The sequence below is a fragment of the Mustela nivalis genome (assembly GCF_964662115.1).
Source record: "Mustela nivalis genome assembly, chromosome: 7".
Classification (NCBI taxonomy): domain Eukaryota; kingdom Metazoa; phylum Chordata; class Mammalia; order Carnivora; family Mustelidae; genus Mustela; species Mustela nivalis.
Genome location: NC_139026.1, coordinates 87,065,782 through 87,086,514, shown reverse-complemented (window position 1 = coordinate 87,086,514; position 20,733 = coordinate 87,065,782). Strand labels below are relative to the sequence as shown.

Below are 20,733 nucleotides of genomic sequence, written 5' to 3'. Positions count from 1 at the left end.
CATTCAGCTGATGGACCTTCGGCCTCTGAGGAGTCAGGCACCACTGAGGCAGACCTTCCCAACCCGCATGTGGGGGAGGTCTCTGTGCCCAATTCTGGCGGTCCTAGGCTTCAGGATCCTCCCCAGGACTGCAGGTAACTAATTTGGGGAAATGAGGATATAAGGGCACACAAAGATTTGATTTGAGGGTCTCAGCTTTTAAGGAGGAAGATTGAGGAAGATGAGTGTTTGGGAATTAGGCATGCCAATTCACGGGGCTGTTAGGGTCACCTTTGGGCAGGGGCCTGCGATGGTGCTGACGCTTGTGTGTCCACAGTGGGGGTCCAGCGCGGCGTTGTGCTCTCTGTAACTGTGGGGAGCCCAGTCTACATGGGCAGCGGGAACTACGGCGCTTTGAGTTGCCATTTGACTGGCCCCAGTGTCCAGTGGTGTCCCCTGGGGGGAACCCAGGGCCCAACGAGGCAGCGCTGCCTAGTGAGGACCTGTCACAGATCGGTTTCCCTGAGGGCCTGACACCTGCCCACCTAGGAGAACCTGGAGGTATGTGAGGGGAAGAGGGGTAGCTGACTTGGGTGGCAAAGGGGGTAAGGGCTGGCTGGTCCTGAGCCAGTGATTACCTTTTTGCTAACTCTGTCCTTTCTGTTTACCCCTTTCCATTATACAGGGTCCTGCTGGGCTCACCATTGGTGTGCTTCGTGGTCGGCAGGCGTATGGGGGCAGGAGGGCCCAGAACTATGTGGTGTGGACAAGGCCATCTTCTCAGGGATCTCACAGGTGGGGCTGGGGCCAAGAGATTGCGTAGGCAAAGGGCAGAGCGAGCAGGGCCAGTGGGCTTGTGAGAGGGTAGGGTGAGAAGGGCAGTGGGTAGGTGGAGGCGGAGCTGGTGCCTGATCTGTTGCTCTGGAGAGAGCCGGGAGGGGGTGGTAGCCTGACACTCTGTCTCCAACCTGGCAGCGCTGCTCCCACTGCACCAGGTTCGGTGCCTCCATCCCTTGCCGCTCGCCTGGATGTCCACGGCTTTACCACTTCCCCTGTGCGACTGCCAGCGGTTCCTTCTTGTCCATGAAAACACTGCAGCTGCTATGCCCAGAGCACAGTGAGGGGGCTGCACATCTGGGTAAGAAGCCCTGCCCTCTGGCCGTAGGGCGCATGAGGGGGCCATGTGTTCCCCCCGGGGCTTTGTGCTCTGCAGAGCACTGTCTGTATGCCTCACTAGAATAGAGGGGGGCTCTGTGAGCACAGGGACTTCTTGCCTGTCTTCCTTACGGTGGTGTTCCTGGTTCATTCTGTGTCTCTGGAATGCCTGATGGAGAGAGCGCTCTGCTGAGTCCTGCAAGGAACCGATAGCTGACCCATGTCCTCTGTCTTCCTGCTCCAGAGGAGGCTCGCTGTGCAGTATGTGAGGGGCCCGGGGAATTGTGTGACCTGTTCTTCTGCACCAGTTGTGGGCATCACTATCACGGGGCCTGCCTGGACACTGCTCTTACTGCCCGCAAGCGTGCTGGGTGGCAGTGCCCTGAGTGCAAAGTGTGCCAAGCCTGCAGGTAAGACAAGGGGGCCAGGAGAGAACCCTCAGGTGAAGCAGGAGTTAGGGTTGAAAATAAGGGGAGGTGGGACCCTGTTGTGTGCCCTATGTTCCTGCAGGAAACCTGGGAATGACTCTAAGATGTTGGTCTGTGAGACATGCGACAAAGGATACCACACTTTCTGCCTAAAACCACCAATGGAGGAACTGCCTGCTCACTCTTGGAAGTGCAAGGTGACTGTCCCCCCCAAGCCGGCCGTCCTCCCCTAACTCTGCCTTCTACAACCTCCTGTTTCTGTGTTGTGCAGAGTCCTGCGCTCTTTTCCGGGCTGCTCTCTGACCAGCGCCTGTTTCACCTGCTTACTCCCCCTAGGCATGCCGGGTATGCCGGGCCTGTGGGGCAGGCTCAGCCGAGCTGAATCCCAACTCTGAGTGGTTTGAAAACTACTCACTGTGTCACCGCTGTCATAAAGCCCAGGGAGGACAGCTTATTGGTTCTGTTGCTGAGCAGCATCGCCCCACCTGTAGCAGGTAAATGGACCAGAAGAGAGAGGGTTGGGGGGTTTGGAAGTACTGACATCTGCAGGGGACATGTGACTTTGAGAGGAGAGCCCCAAGGTGGGCAGTAGGATCCACAGGATTCGCACCTCGCTCCAGGGTGCTCTGTAGTGACTGAGAATTGACAAGAGCCGTGGTGTACCCTCTGTACCCTCTGCAGGTTCTCACCCTCAGAGCCTGGCGATACCCCCACCGATGAACCTGAAGCTCTGTATGTTACATGCCAAGGGCAGCCAAAGGGTGGGCACGTGACCTCCATGCAACCCAAGGAACCGGGGCCCCTGCATTGTGAAGCCAAACCACTAGGTGAGTGGGGTTTGCAGGTCCTTGAAAGTGATTCCTGTCTGTTCTGTGGCAAGGGGTGGTGTCTGCTTTGCCTACTCTGTGCAGTGGAGCTGGGCTAGGTGGGAACATAGTGTGTTATGTCTGCAGGGAGAGCAGGGGCCCAACTTGAGCCCCGGTTGGAGGGCCCCCTAAACGAGGAGATGCCACTGCTGCCCCCACCTGAGGAGTCACCCCTGTCCCCACCACCTGAGGAATCGCCCACATCCCCTCCACCGGAGGCATCGCGCCTGTCCCCGCCACCAGAGGAATCACCCCTCTCTCCACCGCCTGAGGAGTCTCCTCTGTCTCCTCCACCTGAATCATCACCTTTTTCTCCACTGGAGGAGTCACCGTTCTCTCCACCAGAGGAGTCACCCCCATCTCCTCCACTTGAGACACCCCTGTCTCCACCGCCTGAAGCGTCACCCCTGTCCCCACCATTTGAAGAGTCTCCCCTTTCTCCCCCACCTGAGGAGTTGCCCACTTCCCCACCACCTGAAGCATCTCGCCTCTCTCCACCTCCTGAGGAGTCACCCATGTCTCCTCCACCTGAAGAGTCACCTATGTCTCCACCGCCTGAGGCATCGCGTCTGTTCCCACCATTTGAAGAATCACCCCTTTCCCCGCCGCCAGAGGAGTCTCCCCTCTCGCCACCACCTGAGGCATCACGTCTGTCCCCACCACCTGAGGACTCGCCCATGTCCCCACCACCTGAAGACTCACCTATGTCCCCCCCACCTGAGGTATCATGCCTGTCCTCCCTGCCTGAGGTGTCACGCCTGTCCCCACCACCTGAGGAATCTCCCCTGTCCCCACCACCTGAGGAGGCTCCTACGTCCCCTCCACCCGAGGCTTCACGCCTATTCCCACCACCTGAGGACTCACCCACTTCCCCGCCTCCTGACGACTCGCCTGCTTCTCCACCCCCGGAGGACTTACTTGTGACCCTACCGCTAGAGGAGTCATCCCTGTTGCCACTGCCTGAGGAGCCACGACTCTGCCCCCAGCCTGAGGAGCCGTGCCTGTCCCCTCGGCCTGAGGAGCCCCACCTCTCCCCTCAGCCTGAGGAGCCCCACCTCTCCCCTCGGCCTGAGGAGCCGCACCTGTCCCCTCGGCCTGAGGAGCCCCGCCTGTCCCCTGTACTTGAGGAACCATGCCTGTCCCCCGCGCCTGAGGAGCTGTGTCTATCCCCTTGGCTTGAGGAGCCGCGTCTGTCCCCCCGGCCTGAGAAGCCATGCCTGTCCCCTGCCCCTGAGGAGCTGCACCTATCCCCTGGGCCTGAGGAGCTGCACCTGTCCCCTGGGCCTGAGGAGCCTTGTCTGTCCCCCCGGCCTGAGGAGCCATGCCTGTCCCCCCGGCCTGAGGAGCCATGCCTGTCCCCCCGGCCTGAGGAGCCATGCCTGTCCCCCGTGCCTGAGGAGCCGCAGCTGTCCCCTGTGCCTGAGGAGCTGCGCCTGTCCCTTGGGTCTGAGGAGCCGTGCCTGTCCCCCCAGCCAGAGGAGCCACGCCTGTCCCCCCGGCCTGAGGAGTTGCGCCTGTCCCCCCGGTGCAAGGAGTTGGGCCTGTCCCCCCAGACTAAGGAACCGCGCCTGTCCCCTCGACCTGAAGAGCCCCCTGAGGAGCCAGGCCTATGTCCTGCACCTGAGGAATCGCCCTTGTTCCTCCCACCTGGGGAGCCACCTTTATCCCCCTTGCTTGGAGAGCCGACCCTGTCTGAGCCTGGGGAACCACCTCTGTCCCCCCTACCGGAGGAGTTGCAGGTGTCCCCATCCGGGGAGCCATCCCTGTCACCTCAGCTGATGCCACCAGGTAAGGGGATGTTAGTAACCCTTTATCTGGGACAGTCTTAATTCTTTATGGCACATCTAATCTAAGAGCCTCTCTTTTTCTCGTTCTCTCCAGATCCTCTTCCTCCTCCGCTCTCACCCATTATCACAGCTGTGGCCCCGCCGGCTCTGTCTCCTTTGGGGGAGTTAGAGTACCCCTTTGGTGCCAAAGGGGACAGTGACCCTGAGTCGCCGTTGGCTGCCCCCATCCTTGAGACGCCCATCAGCCCCCCACCAGAAGCTAACTGCACTGACCCTGAGCCTGTACCCCCTATGATCCTTCCCCCATCTCCAGGCTCCCCAGTGGGACCAGCCTCTCCCATCCTGATGGAGCCACTTCCCTCTCAGTGTTCTCCACTCCTGCAGCATTCCCCGCCTCCCCCAAATTCCCCTCCTTCCCAGTGCTCTCTTCCTGCTCTGCCACTGTCCATTCCCTCCCCACTGAGTCCCATGGAGAAGGCAGTGGAGGTCTCAGAGGAGGCTGAGCCACATGAGATGGAGACTGAGAAAGTCCCAGAGCCTGAGTGTCCAGCCTTGGAACCCAGCCCTACTAGTCCTCTCCCCTCCCCCATGGGGAACCTGTCCTGCCCTGCACCCAGCCCTGCCCCACCTCTGGATGACTTCTCTGGTCTGGGGGAAGACACAGCCCCCCTGGATGGGACTGACACTCCTGGTTCACAGCCAGAGGCTGGACAGACCCCTGGCAGCTTGGCTAGTGAACTTAAGGGTTCCCCTGTGCTCCTGGACCCCGAGGAGCTGGCCCCTGTGACCCCTATGGAGGTCTATGGCCCAGAAGGCAAGCAGGCAGGGCAGGGTTCACCCTGTGAAGAGCAAGAGGAGCCACGTGTCCCAGTGGCCCCTACCCCACCCACTCTCATCAAGTCCGACATCGTTAATGAGATTTCTAATCTGAGCCAGGGTGATGCCAGTGCCAGTTTTCCTGGCTCAGAGCCCCTACTAGGCTCTCCCGACCCCGAGGGGGGCGGCTCCTTGTCCATGGAGCTGGGGGTATCTACAGACGTTAGTCCAGCCCGAGATGAGGGCTCTCTGCGGCTCTGTACTGACTCGCTGCCAGAGACTGATGACTCGCTACTGTGTGATGCCGGGACAGCTATTGGCGGAGGCAAAGCTGAGGGGGACAAGGGGAGGCGGCGCAGCTCCCCAGCTCGTTCCCGCATCAAACAGGTGAGAGACTCTCTGGCCTCTGGTTGTGGTCAGTGTGATGCCACTCTCAGGGGTGTGGTCCTGCGTCACTGTTAGCTTTCCACCTGGTTTATTGAATCGTAGACTCTCAGAGATCCTTTGGTTCATTCTGTAACTTCTATAAGGGGAATACTGATAGAGGGGGAGGTGAATTGTCCGGGTTCGTGGTTACCCAGTAGGAGAGTAAGGACTAGAAATACAGGTCTCTCTAGCTACTGTTTTTCTCATTGTGCCATGTTGGCCACTCTTTCTCCTTGGGACAGGGGAATGGTTTGAGCTGGACCTACCTCCCTGTTGCTGACTGAGAGCTTGGCTTTTCCCCTGCCCAGACTGGGACTCCTGGGCCTTATCACCTGTCATGCTCTGTCCACTCCTTTCCTCTCTCCCCGCCCCCCAAGCCCATGGAACCAACACCCTGTGGGATGACAAGCTCCTGACTTGCTGTAATCATCCTCTTCCATCACTCAGGGTCGCAGCAGTAGTTTCCCAGGAAGACGCCGGCCTCGTGGAGGAGCACATGGAGGACGTGGGAGAGGACGGGCCCGGCTAAAATCAACTACTTCTTCCATTGAGACTCTGGTAGTAAGGAGAGGTTTCCCATTTCCCAAACATGCTTCAGCTGGCCCCTTCAGGATTAAACACCCTTTAAATCCTGCCAGTCCCCTGCACGCTCACCTACCTACCTGCTAGCCTAGGGCCTGGCCAGCTCTGCCTGTGCTCCTTCTGTCCACCCAGCCCCCAGGCTTCTCTGAAATCTCTGCTGTCAGGCTGAGGCCCGGTTTGGGAGCTAGGGTGTTCTTCTGCTTCTTAGTCCTGGCTCCTGGCCTTCATCTTAGCCAGAGGTTCACGCCTCCTTCCCCCAACACCAAAGGGGAAAGCAGCTTAGTGGGGCGAGACCCAGCTGCCTCACTTGCCACAACTCTCTGCCTGTAAGGTTGCTGATATCGATAGCTCTCCCAGCAAAGAGGAGGAAGACGACGATGACGACACCATGCAAAATACTGTGGTTCTCTTCTCCAACACAGACAAGTTTGTCCTCATGCAGGTACTGTACCTGTCTGGTGTCCTGTCCTCAGCACTGAGACCTGGCCGACCCAGCAGTGGGTGTGCGTATTGCAGTGGGAGGGTAAATGAGGAAAACCAAACCAAGGACCTGCTTCTCTGGGGATAGTGAGCTAATGAGAAAAGAGTAAATCAGGATCATGGTGCACATTTGTTTGTCCATCCATCAAATTTCTCTTTAGTGTCTTCTCTGAGCTTGGCACTGAGCTAGGATAGCAAGGGGTATAGCAGGGAAAAGGCAAGAAATGGTACCTGCCTTATTGAAGCTTGTGGTTTAGGGAGGTTCACGTACGTTCTTACCTGAATTATCTCAGAGCTCATAGACTTTTGTCAGATATGCTATTCTCTCATCCTGACTAGTCTTTACCTTTCTTATTTTCCTTTTACTTCTCCTTCCTTCTACCCATGTCAGGATGTACCAATTCAAATGGTACATGGTCATGGGCAGATGAGCAAGGCATGCTAGGAAGGAACAGGTTGGTGATGGCTAAGTGTTTGATGATGGGGTGTGGGACTCCCTCCTTTCAGATTAGTGTTGTAGTTGGTCTCTGGGACTGATTGAGATGAGGAGACTAGGTCATTGGGGTTTTTTTTTGTGTGTTTCTCTAGGACATGTGCGTGGTATGTGGCAGCTTTGGCCGGGGGGCAGAGGGCCACCTTCTTGCCTGTTCCCAGTGTTCTCAGTGCTATCACCCTTATTGTGTCAACAGCAAGGTGAGTTCAAGGCCCAAGAAGCCTGGGCTAGGGAATGGAGGCAGTTACTTCTCGTCTTAGGCCCCGGTTCTTATCATACTATCTTTTTTCTTTTTTTTTAAATTTGAGTAGAGTTGATACGTGGTCACACTATTTTTATTTTATTTTATTTTACTTTATTTTTTAAGATTGTATTTATTTGTTTTGACAGAGATCATAAGTAGGCAGAGAGACAGGCAGAGAGACAGGAGGAAGCAGGCTGCCTGCTGAGCAGAGAGCCCGATGTGGGGCTTGATCCCAGGACCCTGGGATCATGACCCGAGCCGAAGGCAGAGGCTTTAACCCACTGAGCCACCCAGGCGCCCCATGGTCACACTATTTAAAGTGGCTTTTGGTCATAGAATTTACTTACCAGTTACTAGTGGTTATCAGACTCATCATGGGGCAAAGTACTCTGGAAATCATGGTGGTCTTTATTAAGTTTCTCAGTGGTAGACCATGATTTACTGGTATAATTTAATCTATTGTATAAGCTGGGAGAGCTTTACTAATAGGAAACGTGATATGGCCTGGAGATAAAGTATAAAATCAAAATCAGAAACAACGTGTGTACAAGGAGAAAGCACTGCTTTTGACCCAAGTGGGATCACTTGTTTTGGGGTTTTCATTGTTGTCAATTTAGAACTTGTTCACTGCTAACATTCATTAACTTTTAACAGTGGTAGGTTCTAAATGTTTAAGAAAAATTGGGGGAAATACAATCTGATTCTACCCAACAGTCTTTCTGTCTTTCTGGAGAGTTGGCTAGTGAGAGATGGTCATGAGGCAGTGGCTGGGTGAGGCTGTTCTCTGATTGGTGGCGATCCCCAAGAGCCTAAGTTTAGAACCATTGCTTTTGGGGACGAGTGTGCTCGGCATGGCCTTCCTGTGCTGAGATGAGCCCTGAGGTCCTTCAACCCTCCCATGGCATGTCCCACTTGCCCCGAGCGGTCTGCCCTGTCTTGTGTGTCCTACTCTGAGGAGTTGCTGTATCGTATACCAGATCACCAAGGTGATGCTGCTGAAGGGCTGGCGTTGTGTGGAGTGCATCGTGTGTGAGGTGTGTGGCCAAGCTTCGGACCCCTCACGCCTGCTGCTCTGTGATGACTGTGACATTAGCTACCACACATACTGTTTGGACCCGCCACTGCTCACTGTACCCAAGGGTGGCTGGAAGTGCAAGTGGTAAGGAGGCCTGGGCTCTTGAGGGGCCGGGGCCAGAGATGCTGGAGGGTTGGGATGTTGCTAACATGACAGAGCCTGGGTGTAGAAAGCCAGGGGCTGGTTGCTTCGGTGCCTCTGCTTGCCTTGGGCAGCTTAGGCGCTGAAGGCTGTGTGTCTGCTACCACCAGGTGTGTGTCCTGTATGCAGTGTGGGGCCGCCTCCCCTGGCTTCCACTGTGAATGGCAGAACAGTTATACACACTGCGGGCCCTGTGCCAGCCTGGTGACCTGCCCTATTTGTCATGCCCCATATGTGGAAGAGGACCTGCTCATCCAGTGCCGCCACTGTGAACGGTGAGGGTTCCCCCTTACCTCATAGAGGCCTTCTCCCTATTCTCCTCCTTGCGCTGTCTACATTTATTGCTTCCTGTCTCCTTTCCTACAGGTGGATGCATGCTGGCTGCGAGAGCCTCTTCACGGAAGACGATGTGGAGCAGGCTGCTGACGAGGGCTTTGACTGTGTCTCCTGCCAGCCCTACGTGGTAAAGCCTGCTGGTGAGTGCCAGGTGCTGGGGAGAGGGGCAAAGAGGTCAGGGCAGGGCTGCCTTGCTTTGGGGCAGGGCCTCAAGCGGCCTTGGTTTGCCTCTCTTCCACAGCGCCTGTTGCCCCCCCAGAGTTGGTGCCTATGAAGGTGAAAGAGCCAGGTGAGTCCCAGAAATCCCAAGTGCCAAGGTCTGGAGGAGACCCAGACACTGTCTGGTCTGGCTCTCACCAGCCACCCTCCACCCCGCCCCCACCAGCTTCATCTCCTCATTTTCAGAGGAGGAAACTAAGATTTTTGGAGGTTGAGTGGCCTGCCCAGGGTCAACCCAGTAGGTTAGTGGTTAGCTTAGGACGAGAACCAAGGCTTCCATTTTCCCAGGCAAAGTTCATTCCACTAGGCAACATGGCCTTTGCACTGCCAGAATCTCTTTTCCAGAGAGCACAGAAAATGACTTGTTCTTCTCCAGGAAGGAGGCTGGGGCCATCTCCTCCTCCGTCATGATGTGGGCACTACTCCTGGCATCCAGGGCCCCATGTGCTGGCATTCTGTAGGCCCAGGCTTCTAGAGAATATACTGGTGAACTAGTGTTAGTCATGAGCAAAGTCAGGCTTCTGTAGTAGCCTGTGAACCCTTCTGGGTCACTGATGGAGAACTCGGGCCACAGCTGGCACCCGTTGGTGGCCTGTCTCTCCAGCGCTCACACCCCAGTGTTGGTTTTGGTCGGTCTTTGGCTGCTTTTGTCCCAGCTGGGGACTTAGGCTGGAACTGGGAGTTCTGGTTTCTCTGGGGCTTCCATCCAGGGGTGATGTACTCTTCCCCTTTGTGCAGAGCCTCAGTACTTCCGCTTCGAGGGTGTGTGGCTGACAGAAACGGGCATGGCCGTGCTGCGTAACCTGACCATGTCCCCTCTGCACAAGCGGCGCCAGCGGCGAGGACGGCTTGGCCTTCCAGGCGAGGCAGGGCTGGAGGGCTCTGAGCCCTCGGATGCCCTCGGCCCTGATGACAAGAAGGATGGGGACCTGGACACTGATGAGCTGCTGAAGGGTGAAGGTCAGGCTGGGGGATCCCAGGGAGTGGCTAAGGAGCAGGAACATGCCTGGCAGAGTGGGATGTTGCGTGGGGCAGCATTGCTACTCCTGGTCTCCCTCAAGCCACTTGGGTCTTGCTAGGTGGCTCTGTGGCAAGGCCTGGGCTCTGTGTTCTTGGATGGCAGGATGACAAAGTTAAAAGGGTCCATGCCTCTGATCTTCCCCCCTCTCTCTCTCCCTCCATGTCTCTCTCTCATCCCCAACCACAGGTGGCGTGGAGCACATGGAATGTGAAATGAAGCTGGAGGGCCCCATCAGCCCTGATGTGGAGCCTGGCAGAGAGGAGACAGAGGAAAGCAAGAAACGCAAACGCAAACCCTATCGGCCTGGTGAGGCCCAGGGATGGGAAAGGTGCGTGGGGAGAGAGAGCTTACCAGGTCCCCCGCAGCTTCTCAGTCTCTGCTTTGCCTCCTCATAGGTATCGGTGGTTTCATGGTGCGACAGCGGAAATCTCACACACGTGTGAAAAAGGGGCCTGCTGCACAGGCGGAGGTGTTGAGTGGGGATGGGCAGCCCGACGAGGGTGAGACGGGTGAGGGCTCCAGTGGGGTCTGGGAGAAGGTGGGGATCACAGGGACTAGGGGGCGCTGCCAGGGAGGCCCAGGGGGTGACGGCTCACGAAGGGCCGAGAGGTTGGTGGGTTCAATTCCATTGGGGAGAGAATAGGCAGAGAGCAACCCTCAGCCAAGTGAGGAGCAACATGCCTCATATCCCCTGAAAGGGGATGACACCCCCCTTCTCTTCCCAGTGATGCCTGTAGACTTGCCTGTTGAGGGCCCTGTGGACCAGAACTTAGCTGACGGGGATGAGAAGAAGAAGCAGCAGCGGCGAGGGCGCAAGAAGAGCAAACTGGAAGACATGTTTCCCGCTTATCTGCAGGTGGGTCTGAGGCTCCGTGTGGGGAGGGGAGCACCTGCCCTGCAGACCGTGAAGAAGCTTGTTTCTCTTACTTCTCCTGCAGGAAGCTTTCTTTGGGAAGGAGCTGCTGGACCTGAGCCGAAAGGCCCTTTTTGCAGTTGGGGTGGGCCGGCCAAGTTTTGGACTAGGAATCCCCAAAGCCAAGGGGGATGGAGGCTCAGATAGGAAGGAGCTCCCTACCTCACAGAAAGGTCAGTCATGTGGGGGTGAGGTGGTCTGAAGGGATCCCACTTTCCTGTGCTTGGGAGCTGGTGAGGGAATCTGGTAGGGCATAGGCTTATCTTCCAAAAGTGAAGGTGGGCCTAGGCCCTGGCATGTGGAGCTGGAGGCCCATTCTGGGCACCAGGTGTGGGGCATCTCTGACTGGAGTGGGGTCTGTTGCTCATAGGAGATGATGGCCCAGATGTTGCAGATGAAGAATCCCGCGGCCCTGAGGGCAAGGCTGATACACCAGGTGAGGGGTGTTGGGAGGACTGTGTCCTGTCTTGGTTTTGCCACTGAGCACCACCTGGGTTGGAGGCTGGCAGCTGTGTCCCGCCCTCTGTGGTTCAGGGTGGCCGGGCTAGGGCCTCTCTGCATTGTCCTTGGCTGATGGGTTTGTCCTGGCAATTGCAGGACCTGAAGATGGAGGCATCAAGGCATCCCCAGTACCCAGTGACCCCGAGAAGCCAGGCACTCCGGGTGAAGGGATGCTCAGCTCTGACTTAGATAGGATTCCCACGGAAGGTGAGGCTATGGTGAGGGAATCTGGTAGGGCATAGGCTTATCTTCCAAAAGAAGATGGGTAAGGGTCTTCTGTGGGAGAAGGACAAGGTCCTACCTGTGGGACTGCCATCTGCATAGCGTCTTTGGTGGGGAGTCCTGGGCACCTTCCCTGACCATGGCCTTTTGTAGCCTGTGGTGTCCCCTCAAATTCTAAGTCTTCCTCAGTGGCATCCTTCATCAATCCCCCCACAGAACTGCCCAAGATGGAATCTAAGGACCTGCAGCAGCTCTTCAAGGATGTTCTGGGTTCTGAACGAGAGCAGAACTTGGGTTGCGGGACCCCTGGCCCAGACGGCAGCCGGACACCGCTGCAGAGACCCTTCCTTCAAGGTGATGTAGATGGGAGTGGAGTGAAGACTGGGTGGCCAGGTTTGGGCAAGCTTGCCCCAGGATGGGCCTCTTCCTCCCTTTCTCTGATCCTGTGCCTCTTGTAGGTGGACTCCCTTTGGGCAATCTCCCCTCCAGCAGCCCAATGGACTCCTACCCGGGCCTCTGCCAGTCCCCATTCCTGGATTCTAGGTTGGTATCTGTGCTTAACCTCAATAGGCAGTCCCTGTTGTCCCTTCCCTCCCACTGGGGTCATGCTTAGGGAGGAGACCTTGGACTTCTCCGTGCTACTGTAGCAGCATGTCCCTCTGCTCCTTAGTTAGTGACCCTTCTGGGTGGGGGAGGGGCAGGGCAGTGGCCTGGGGGCTCCAGGCAGTTTGTCTGGGTGTGGGGCTTGGCATCCCTGCTCTCTGTGACTCTCTGCCCCTGCGCCCCAGGGAGCGCGGGGGCTTCTTTAGCCCGGAACCCGGTGAGCCAGACAGCCCCTGGACAGGCTCGGGGGGCACCACGCCCTCCACCCCCACCACCCCCACCACGGAGGGTGAGGGCGACGGGCTCTCCTATAACCAGCGGAGCCTTCAGCGCTGGGAGAAGGATGAGGAGTTGGGCCAGCTCTCCACCATCTCGCCTGTGCTCTATGCCAACATTAACTTTCCCAACCTCAAGCAGGATTACCCAGGTACCCATGGAAGAGGGGCAGGGGAAACCACCTGGTAATGTGGTGGGCACAGGGGTCACCTGCCAGGTCTCCTCTAATGAGATACTTCTGCCCTTCAGACTGGTCTAGCCGTTGCAAACAAATCATGAAGCTCTGGAGGAAAGTTCCAGCTGCTGACAAAGCCCCCTACCTGGTTAGATGGAAGGGAGCCTGGGTCAGGGTGGGAACTGGGGCTCGGGGGTGTCTTGGGGAAATTCACCTCAATTCTTGCTATTCCCCACTCCCAAAGTGACTGGGCCAGAAGGGATCCCCTTCTGGGTAGGGAGTGAGGGACATGAGGAATGGGTGCTGGGCATGAAACTGAGCCCTGGTAGGCCTGAGATTGTGTCCTGTCTCCCTCAGCAAAAGGCCAAAGATAACCGGGCGGCTCACCGCATCAACAAGGTGCAAAAGGTGAGTGGGGGCTGGGCTGGGCTGGGCGGTGCCATCCATGTCCTGTAGCTGGGGGCCTCTCGGAGGGTATGGGGGACATAGCACCTGCCCCAGCAGCCTGACTGCTCTGTGCCTGGTCTCCCCCTGTAGCAGGCTGAGAGCCAGATCAACAAGCAGACCAAGGTGGGCGACATGGCCCGTAAGACTGACCGACCGGCCCTACATCTCCGCATTCCCCCCCAGCCAGGGGCACTGGGCAGTCCGCCCCCTGCTGCTGCCCCCACCATTTTCATTGGCAGCCCCACAACCCCCGCCGGCTTGTCTACCTCTGCGGATGGGTTCCTGAAGCCGCCAGCGGGCACAGTGCCCGGCCCCGACTCGCCCGGTGAGCTCTTCCTCAAGCTCCCACCCCAGGTGCCCGCCCAAGTGCCTTCGCAGGACCCCTTTGGACTGGCCCCCGCCTACGCTCTGGAGCCCCGCTTCCCCACGGCACCACCTACCTATCCTCCTTATCCTAGTCCGACTGGGGCCCCCGCGCAGCCCCTGACACTGGGCTCCTCGTCTCGTCCTGGGACTGGCCAGCCAGGGGAATTCCACACTACCCCACCTGGCACCCCCCGACACCAGCCCTCCACACCTGACCCCTTTCTCAAGCCCCGCTGCCCCTCACTGGACAACCTGGCTGTGCCTGAGAGCCCAGGGATAGGGGGAGGCAAGGCTACCGAGCCCCTGCTGTCGCCCCCGCCTTTTGGGGAGTCTCGGAAGGCCCTAGAGGTGAAGAAGGAAGAGCTCGGGGCATCCTCTCCTAGCTATGGGCCCCCAAACCTAGGCTTTGTTGACTCACCTTCCTCAGGCCCCCACCTGGGCAGCCTGGAATTAAAGGCACCTGATGTCTTCAAAGCCCCCCTAACCCCTCGGGCATCTCAGGTAGAGCCCCAGAGCCCGGGCTTGGGCCTAAGGCCCCAGGAGCCACCCCCTGCCCAGGCTTTGGCCCCTTCTTCTCCCAGCCACTCGGACATCTATCGCCCTGGCCCCTACCCTGACCCTTATGCCCAGCCCCCATTGACCCCTCGGCCCCAACCCCCACCCCCTGAGAGCTGCTGTGGCCTGCCCCCTCGCTCATTGCCCTCAGACCCCTTCTCCCGAGTGCCCGCCAGTCCCCAGTCCCAGTCCAGCTCCCAGTCCCCATTAACACCCCGTCCTTTGTCTGCTGAGGCTTTTTGCCCATCCCCTGTTACCCCTCGCTTCCAGTCCCCTGATCCCTATTCCCGTCCACCCTCACGCCCTCAGTCCCGTGACCCATTTGCCCCCTTGCATAAACCACCCCGACCCCAGCCCCCTGAAGTTGCCTTCAAGGCTGGTCCTCTAGCCCACACTCCTCTGGGGGCTGGGGGCTTCCCAGCAGCCCTGCCCTCAGGGCCGGCAGGTGAGCTCCATGCTAAGGTCCCAAGTGGGCAGCCACCTAATTTCGTCCGGTCCCCTGGGACGGGTGCTTTTGTGGGCACTCCCTCTCCCATGCGTTTCACTTTCCCTCAGGCAGTAGGGGAGCCTTCCCTAAAGCCCCCTGTCCCTCAGCCTGGTCTCCCTCCACCCCATGGGATCAACAGCCATTTTGGGCCCGGCCCTACCTTGGGCAAGCCTCAAAGCACAAACTACGCAGTAGCCACAGGGAACTTCCACCCATCGGGCAGCCCCCTGGGATCCAGCAGCGGGTCCACAGGAGAGGGCTTCGGGCTGTCCCCACTACGCCCCCCATCAGTCCTACCGCCGCCTGCACCCGATGGATCCCTCCCCTACCTGTCCCATGGAGCCTCACAGCGGGCAGGCATCACCTCGCCGGTCGATAAGCGAGAAGACCCAGGGGCTGGAATGGGCAGCTCTTTGGCGGCACCTGAACTTCCAGGTACCCAGGACCCGGGCATGTCCAGCCTCAGCCAAACAGAACTGGAGAAGCAGCGGCAGGTGGGTGGACATCTGGGAGTGAACCTCCCACACCCCCATCCCTCTGCTGTCCCTATGCCAGCCCTGTGATTGGAATAGAATGGACTGACCCCGCTTGTCTGTCCTCCGCACAGCGCCAGCGACTCCGGGAGCTGCTGATTCGGCAGCAGATCCAGCGCAACACCCTGCGGCAGGAGAAGGAGACAGCTGCGGCAGCTGCAGGAGTGGTAGGGCCCCCGGGCAGCTGGGGTGCTGAGCCCAGCAGCCCTGCCTTTGAGCAGCTGAGTCGCGGCCAGACCCCATTCACCGGGACCCAGGTAGGTAAAGTGGCAAAGGGTGGGGGGGGAGTTGTCCCAGGTGCTGAAGGTGTCCACCCTCATCTACCTTTGTCTCTCCTAGGACAAGAGTAACCTTGTGGGGCTCCCCCCAAGCAAGTTGGGTGGCCCCATCCTGGGGCCAGGGGCTTTCCCCAGTGACGACCGACTTTCCCGGCCCCCTCCACCAGCCACCCCTTCTTCTATGGATGTGAACAACCGGTGAGGCTTCAAGGGGGTTCCCTCGGGGTAAAGCAAGGGAACAGACTTCACCACTGCAGTGTGCTGCCCCTGGTTTTCCCGTGGCTGACCCTCGTCCAGTGTCACTTACTCTTCTTCCCCGTTCCCTCTGACTGCGGCGACTCTATCCTTCCCCGCTGCCCGCAGCCCGTGTTCTAGCTCATCGTCCTGATTTCATCGTACTGACTACTGCATGTTCTTCCAGGCAACTGGTGGGAGGCTCCCAAGCCTTCTATCAGCGAGCACCCTACCCTGGGTCCCTGCCCTTACAGCAGCAGCAGCAGCAGCAGCAGCAGCAGCAACTGTGGCAGCAGCAGCAGCAGCAGCAGGCAACAGCTGCCACCTCCATGCGACTTGCCATGTCTACTCGCTTTCCATCAACTCCTGGGCCTGAACTTGGCCGCCAAGCCCTAGGTTCCTCCCTGGCGGGGATTCCCACCCGCCTGCCTGGCCCTGGGGAGCCAGTACCTGGTCCAGCTGGCCCGGCCCAGTTCATAGAGTTGCGGCACAATGTACAGAAAGGACTAGGACCCGGGGGGGCTCCGTTTCCTGGTCAGGGCCCCCCTCAGAGACCCCGTTTTTACCCAGTAAATGAGGACTCCCACCGAATGGCTCCTGAAGGGCTTCGAGGCCTAGCAGTATCTGGCCTTCCCCCACAGAAACCCTCAGTTCCTCCGATTCCTGAACTGAGCAACAGTCTCCATCCAATGCCCCACACCAAAGGTCCCTCCCTGCCCACTGGCTTGGAGCTGGTTAGCCGCCCCCCCTCAAGCACTGAGCTTGGCCGCCCTCCTCCTCTGGCCCTGGAAGCTGGGAAGTTACCCTGCGAGGATCCCGAGCTGGACGATGACTTTGATGCCCACAAGGCCCTAGAGGATGATGAGGAGCTTGCTCACCTGGGCCTGGGTGTGGACGTGGCCAAGGGAGATGATGAGCTGGGCACCCTGGAAAACCTGGAGACCAATGACCCCCACCTGGATGACCTGCTTAACGGGGATGAGTTTGATCTGCTGGCCTATACTGATCCTGAGCTGGACACAGGGGACAAGAAGGACATTTTCAATGAGCACCTAAGGCTGGTGGAGTCAGCCAATGAGAAGGCTGAGCGGGAGGCCCTGCTACGAGGGGTGGAGCCAGTACCCTTGGGTCCTGAGGAGCGCCCTCCTCCTGCTACTGATGCCTGTGAGCCCCGTCTGGCATCAGGGCTTCCTGAGGTGAAGCCCAAGGTGGAGGAAGGTGGGCGCCACCCTTCCCCTTGCCAGTTCGCCATTACCACCCCCAAGGTAGAGCCAGCACCTGCCACCACCTCCCTGGGCCTGGGACTGAAGCCAGCACAGAACGTGATGGGCATCCGGGACACCCGGATGGGCACAGGACCCTTTTCCAGCAGTGGGCACACAACTGAGAAGGGTCCCTTTGGGGCCACAGGAGGACCACCAGCTCACCTGCTGACCCCCAGCCCTCTGAGTGGCCCAGGAGGGTCCTCCCTGCTGGAAAAGTTTGAGCTAGAAAGTGAGGCTTTGACATTGCCCAGTGGCCATGCAGCATCTGGGGATGAGCTGGACAAGATGGAGAGCTCACTTGTAGCCAGTGAGTTACCCCTGCTCATTGAGGACCTGCTGGAGCATGAGAAGAAGGAGCTGCAGAAGAAGCAGCAGCTTTCAGCACAGCTTCAGCCTGCCCAGCAGCAACAGCACTCCTTACTGTCCACACCAGGCCCTGCCCAGACCATGTCTTTGCCACACGAGGGCTCTTCTCCCAGTTTGGCTGGGCCCCAGCAGCAGCTTGCCCTAGGACTTGGAGGTTCCCGACAGCCAGGCTTGGCCCAACCCCTGATGCCCACCCAGCCACCTGCACATGCCCTGCAGCAGCGCCTGGCCCCATCCATGGCCATGGTGTCCAGTCAAGGGCATATGCTAAGTGGGCAGCACGGGGGGCAGGCAGGCTTGGTGCCCCAGCAGAGTTCCCAGCCAGTGCTGGCACAGAAGCCCGTGGGTACCATGCCACCTTCCATGTGCATGAAACCTCAGCAGCTGGCCATGCAGCAGCAGCTGGCTAACAGCTTCTTCCCGGATACAGGTAACTTCAACCAGGGCCACTGGCTTAGTTCCTCAGGGCTGATCACTGTTACCACCAAGTGGACACCGAAGCTGGAGACCTAAGATAATCCCCAGTTAAGGGAAGTGGGACACACAGAGCACGGGCTAAATGCCATGCTAACAGTGCAGGCAGAGATGGCGTAGCTTTTGTGAAGGGAGGGACAGTGCTTGGCGTATAGCAGGCATTCAGATGTTGGAGTGCATGGAATGAGTGTGCGGATCTTGATAGCGAAGCCTTCGTAGCTGTGGCGAGACCAGGAGGTGAGGAGCTGGAGAGACATGGTGTGGGGCAGAGCAGGCCAGGTAGGTGTGAGTGCTTGCGTGATGCTGCTGGTGGGGAGCCAGTGGGTACATTTGGATATAGCAGTGGAGTGGCTAGGCTGGAGTGGACTCTGTGGCGGGAGGTGAGTGGGCACTACCCTGATTTTGAGGATGTGAGAGAGGGGCCAGATTGTGGGAGATCTCAAATTACAATAGCATTTATTGAATTCCTGTTTGCTAAACAGTGTGCCAAGTACTTTGTGCCCATTATCTGATTGATTCACAGCAAATTCATTAAATAGGTACTGCTGTTGTCTTCAGTTATAGAAAGGGATGCAGGCGTGGAGGTTAAGTGTCTTGCCCAGATTGTACAGCTGACAGAGTAAGAGTTCTGAGTCCTGGCTTTCTGATCCTCTTAACTTTTTTATTGCCTCAAAATACGAGGAGAGGGAGTTTGGTTGATCCTTTAAAAAATGGAGAGGTGGTTTTGTGAGTAGTGGAGAAATACACACTGTGCAGCATTTTAGGAAGATTTTGTTTTGGGAGGTTGCTTATTCCTCCTTTTTTTACCCAGCATCCTGAACAGGCACGAAAGTGGCCGGAGGTGATGCATGTTGTGCCCAAAACAGCTCTGACATCTAGGACTTTGGCACAGTGCCCATATCTTGGGTTTTGGGGCTGCAGTAGTTGCCTTTGAAGAATGTTTTCTAGGGTGTAGAGTGCATTCACAGTCTTGGTCATATTTGATTCAGTAGTTCCATGAGGAAGGCAGAGTAGGGAAACATGAGTTCTGTCAGAGGAGGAAACTGAGGGTCAGAGAAATCAAGTGACATTGATGTGTTGGCCCTACAGATATTTGCTGAGTATCTCTTAGCACCATGCAAGTGAAAACAGGGCCACGTGTCTTGTGAATAGTAAAGCTGAGTCACCCATGCTGCCTGGCTCCTTAGTGGTCTTCCCACCACTTTTTTGCCATTCCTTTGTTCTACTTGGTTCGGTGGAGGTCAAGGTGTTGGAAGGCACAGCAGATGTAGAGCGGAGTATTGAATCCAGTGTGTAGCTTACTTGGCTCTCCTCTTTCCAGATCTGGACAAATTTGCAGCAGAAGATATAATTGATCCCATTGCAAAGGCCAAGATGGTGGCTTTGAAGGGCATCAAGAAGGTGATGGCTCAGGGCAGCATTGGAGTGGCACCTGGTATGAACAGGTAAGACTTGGGAGGTGGGGCGTGGTTGGCACTTTTCCTTTCAACAGTCCTTCGCCTCTCCTTCCTGTTTCCCCCACCTTACTTGTTCCATCTCTTTGTCTTTCAACTTTCCCCATGACCTACACATCCCCTCTGTTTTGGCGGACTCCAGGCAACAAGTGTCCCTACTAGCCCAGAGGCTCTCAGGGGGCCCTGGCAGTGATCTGCAGAACCATGTGGCAGTTGGGAGTGGCCAGGTAAGTGATCAGGGTGGGAGTAGGAACGTGTGTCTTCCACAATTGGGCCACTCTTCTTAGGGCTTGAATTGTGACAATGACCCTTTAGCGGTTTCTCTCACCACAGGAGCGGAGTGCTGGTGACCCCTCCCAGCCTCGTCCCAACCCACCCACTTTTGCCCAGGGAGTGATCAGTGAGTATGGGGATGGGGAGGAGTGTGCATGGGAGTGGCTTGGGGCAGATGTTGGAGGAGGAGGGACTCTGATCTCCCTTTTGTGGGTCCTGACATCCTGTTTCCCTTCCCAGATGAAGCTGACCAGCGGCAGTATGAGGAGTGGCTGTTTCATACCCAGCAGCTCCTACAGATGCAACTGAAGGTGCTAGAGGAGCAGATTGGTGTGCACCGCAAGTCCCGGAAGGCTCTGTGCGCCAAGCAGCGCACTGCCAAAAAGGCTGGCCGTGAGTTCCCAGAGGCTGATGCTGAGAAGCTCAAGCTGGTTACAGAGCAGCAGAGCAAGATCCAGAAACAACTGGATCAGGTAGGGAAGGCAGACTTCAGCCTGGTAACCAGGAGCCCAGAAGAGGGAGGCCACGGGTGGGCAGGCTCCAGGCTGAGCCCCGACTCTCCTGTGTTAGGTCCGGAAGCAGCAGAAGGAGCACACCAACCTCATGGCAGAATACCGGAGTAAACAGCAGCAGCAGCAGCAACAACAGCAGCAGCACTCAGCCGTGCTGGCCCTGAGTCCTTCCCAGAGTCCCCGACTGCTCACCAAGCTCCCCGGCCAGCTGCTCCCAGGCCACGGGCTGCAGCCGCCGCAGGGGCCTCCGGGAGGGCAAGCTGCAGGTCTTCGCCTGCCCCCAGGGGGCATGACACTCCCCGGACAGCCTGGTGGCCCTTTCCTCAACACCTCTCTGGCCCAACAGCAGCAACAGCAACAGCAACATTCTGGTGGGGCTGGGCCCTTGGCTGGCCCCTCAGGAGGCTTCTTCCCTGGCAACCTGGCTCTTCGAGGCCTAGGACCCGATTCGAGACTTCTCCAGGAAAGGCAGCTGCAGCTGCAGCAGCAACGCATGCAGCTAGCCCAGAAACTGCAACAGCAGCAGCAGCAGCAGCAGCAGCAGCACCTCCTAGGACAGGTGGCGGTCCAGCAGCAACAGCAGCAGAGCCTGGGCGTACAAGCAAACCAAGCTCTGGGTCCCAAGCCCCAGGGTCTTCTGCCTCCCAGCAGCCATCCGGGCCTCTTGGTCCAGCAACTGTCCCCACAACCACCCCAGGGGCCCCAGGGCATGCTGGGCCCTGCCCAAGTGGCAGTGTTGCAGCAGCAACAG

At 57.9% G+C, this 20,733-nt stretch overlaps 1 protein-coding gene across 9 annotated transcripts in view; it reads left to right on the top strand.

Annotated features, from left to right (window-relative positions):
- Positions 1–20,733, top strand: part of KMT2D (lysine methyltransferase 2D) — a 39,577-nt gene that overhangs the window by 5,384 nt on the left and 13,460 nt on the right. For 4 of the 9 annotated variants that reach the window (XM_082741152.1, XM_082741151.1, XM_082741150.1 and 1 more), the window contains exons 3-40: positions 8–134; positions 317–540; positions 665–774; positions 955–1,117; positions 1,379–1,544; positions 1,645–1,759; positions 1,899–2,056; positions 2,244–2,389; positions 2,516–4,216; positions 4,310–5,418; positions 5,905–6,018; positions 6,371–6,481; positions 7,108–7,212; positions 8,234–8,415; positions 8,583–8,747; positions 8,839–8,948; positions 9,050–9,097; positions 9,766–9,987; positions 10,235–10,354; positions 10,444–10,557; positions 10,774–10,904; positions 10,987–11,134; positions 11,332–11,397; positions 11,559–11,669; positions 11,901–12,038; positions 12,143–12,227; positions 12,473–12,714; positions 12,813–12,886; positions 13,096–13,146; positions 13,276–15,087; positions 15,201–15,383; positions 15,466–15,602; positions 15,826–17,699; positions 19,065–19,188; positions 19,340–19,424; positions 19,531–19,597; positions 19,711–19,943; positions 20,041–20,733. The exon at positions 20,041–20,733 is cut by the window's right edge and continues 2,310 nt beyond it. In XM_082741152.1, the coding sequence (XP_082597278.1) occupies positions 8–134; positions 317–540; positions 665–774; positions 955–1,117; positions 1,379–1,544; positions 1,645–1,759; positions 1,899–2,056; positions 2,244–2,389; positions 2,516–4,216; positions 4,310–5,418; positions 5,905–6,018; positions 6,371–6,481; positions 7,108–7,212; positions 8,234–8,415; positions 8,583–8,747; positions 8,839–8,948; positions 9,050–9,097; positions 9,766–9,987; positions 10,235–10,354; positions 10,444–10,557; positions 10,774–10,904; positions 10,987–11,134; positions 11,332–11,397; positions 11,559–11,669; positions 11,901–12,038; positions 12,143–12,227; positions 12,473–12,714; positions 12,813–12,886; positions 13,096–13,146; positions 13,276–15,087; positions 15,201–15,383; positions 15,466–15,602; positions 15,826–17,699; positions 19,065–19,188; positions 19,340–19,424; positions 19,531–19,597; positions 19,711–19,943; positions 20,041–20,733 (11,564 nt within the window). The remainder of the gene's footprint in view (positions 1–7; positions 135–316; positions 541–664; positions 775–954; positions 1,118–1,378; positions 1,545–1,644; positions 1,760–1,898; positions 2,057–2,243; positions 2,390–2,515; positions 4,217–4,309; positions 5,419–5,904; positions 6,019–6,370; positions 6,482–7,107; positions 7,213–8,233; positions 8,416–8,582; positions 8,748–8,838; positions 8,949–9,049; positions 9,098–9,765; positions 9,988–10,234; positions 10,355–10,443; positions 10,558–10,773; positions 10,905–10,986; positions 11,135–11,331; positions 11,398–11,558; positions 11,670–11,900; positions 12,039–12,142; positions 12,228–12,472; positions 12,715–12,812; positions 12,887–13,095; positions 13,147–13,275; positions 15,088–15,200; positions 15,384–15,465; positions 15,603–15,825; positions 17,700–19,064; positions 19,189–19,339; positions 19,425–19,530; positions 19,598–19,710; positions 19,944–20,040) is intronic. The other 5 variants (XM_082741147.1, XM_082741145.1, XM_082741149.1 and 2 more) reach the window with 5 other exon arrangements.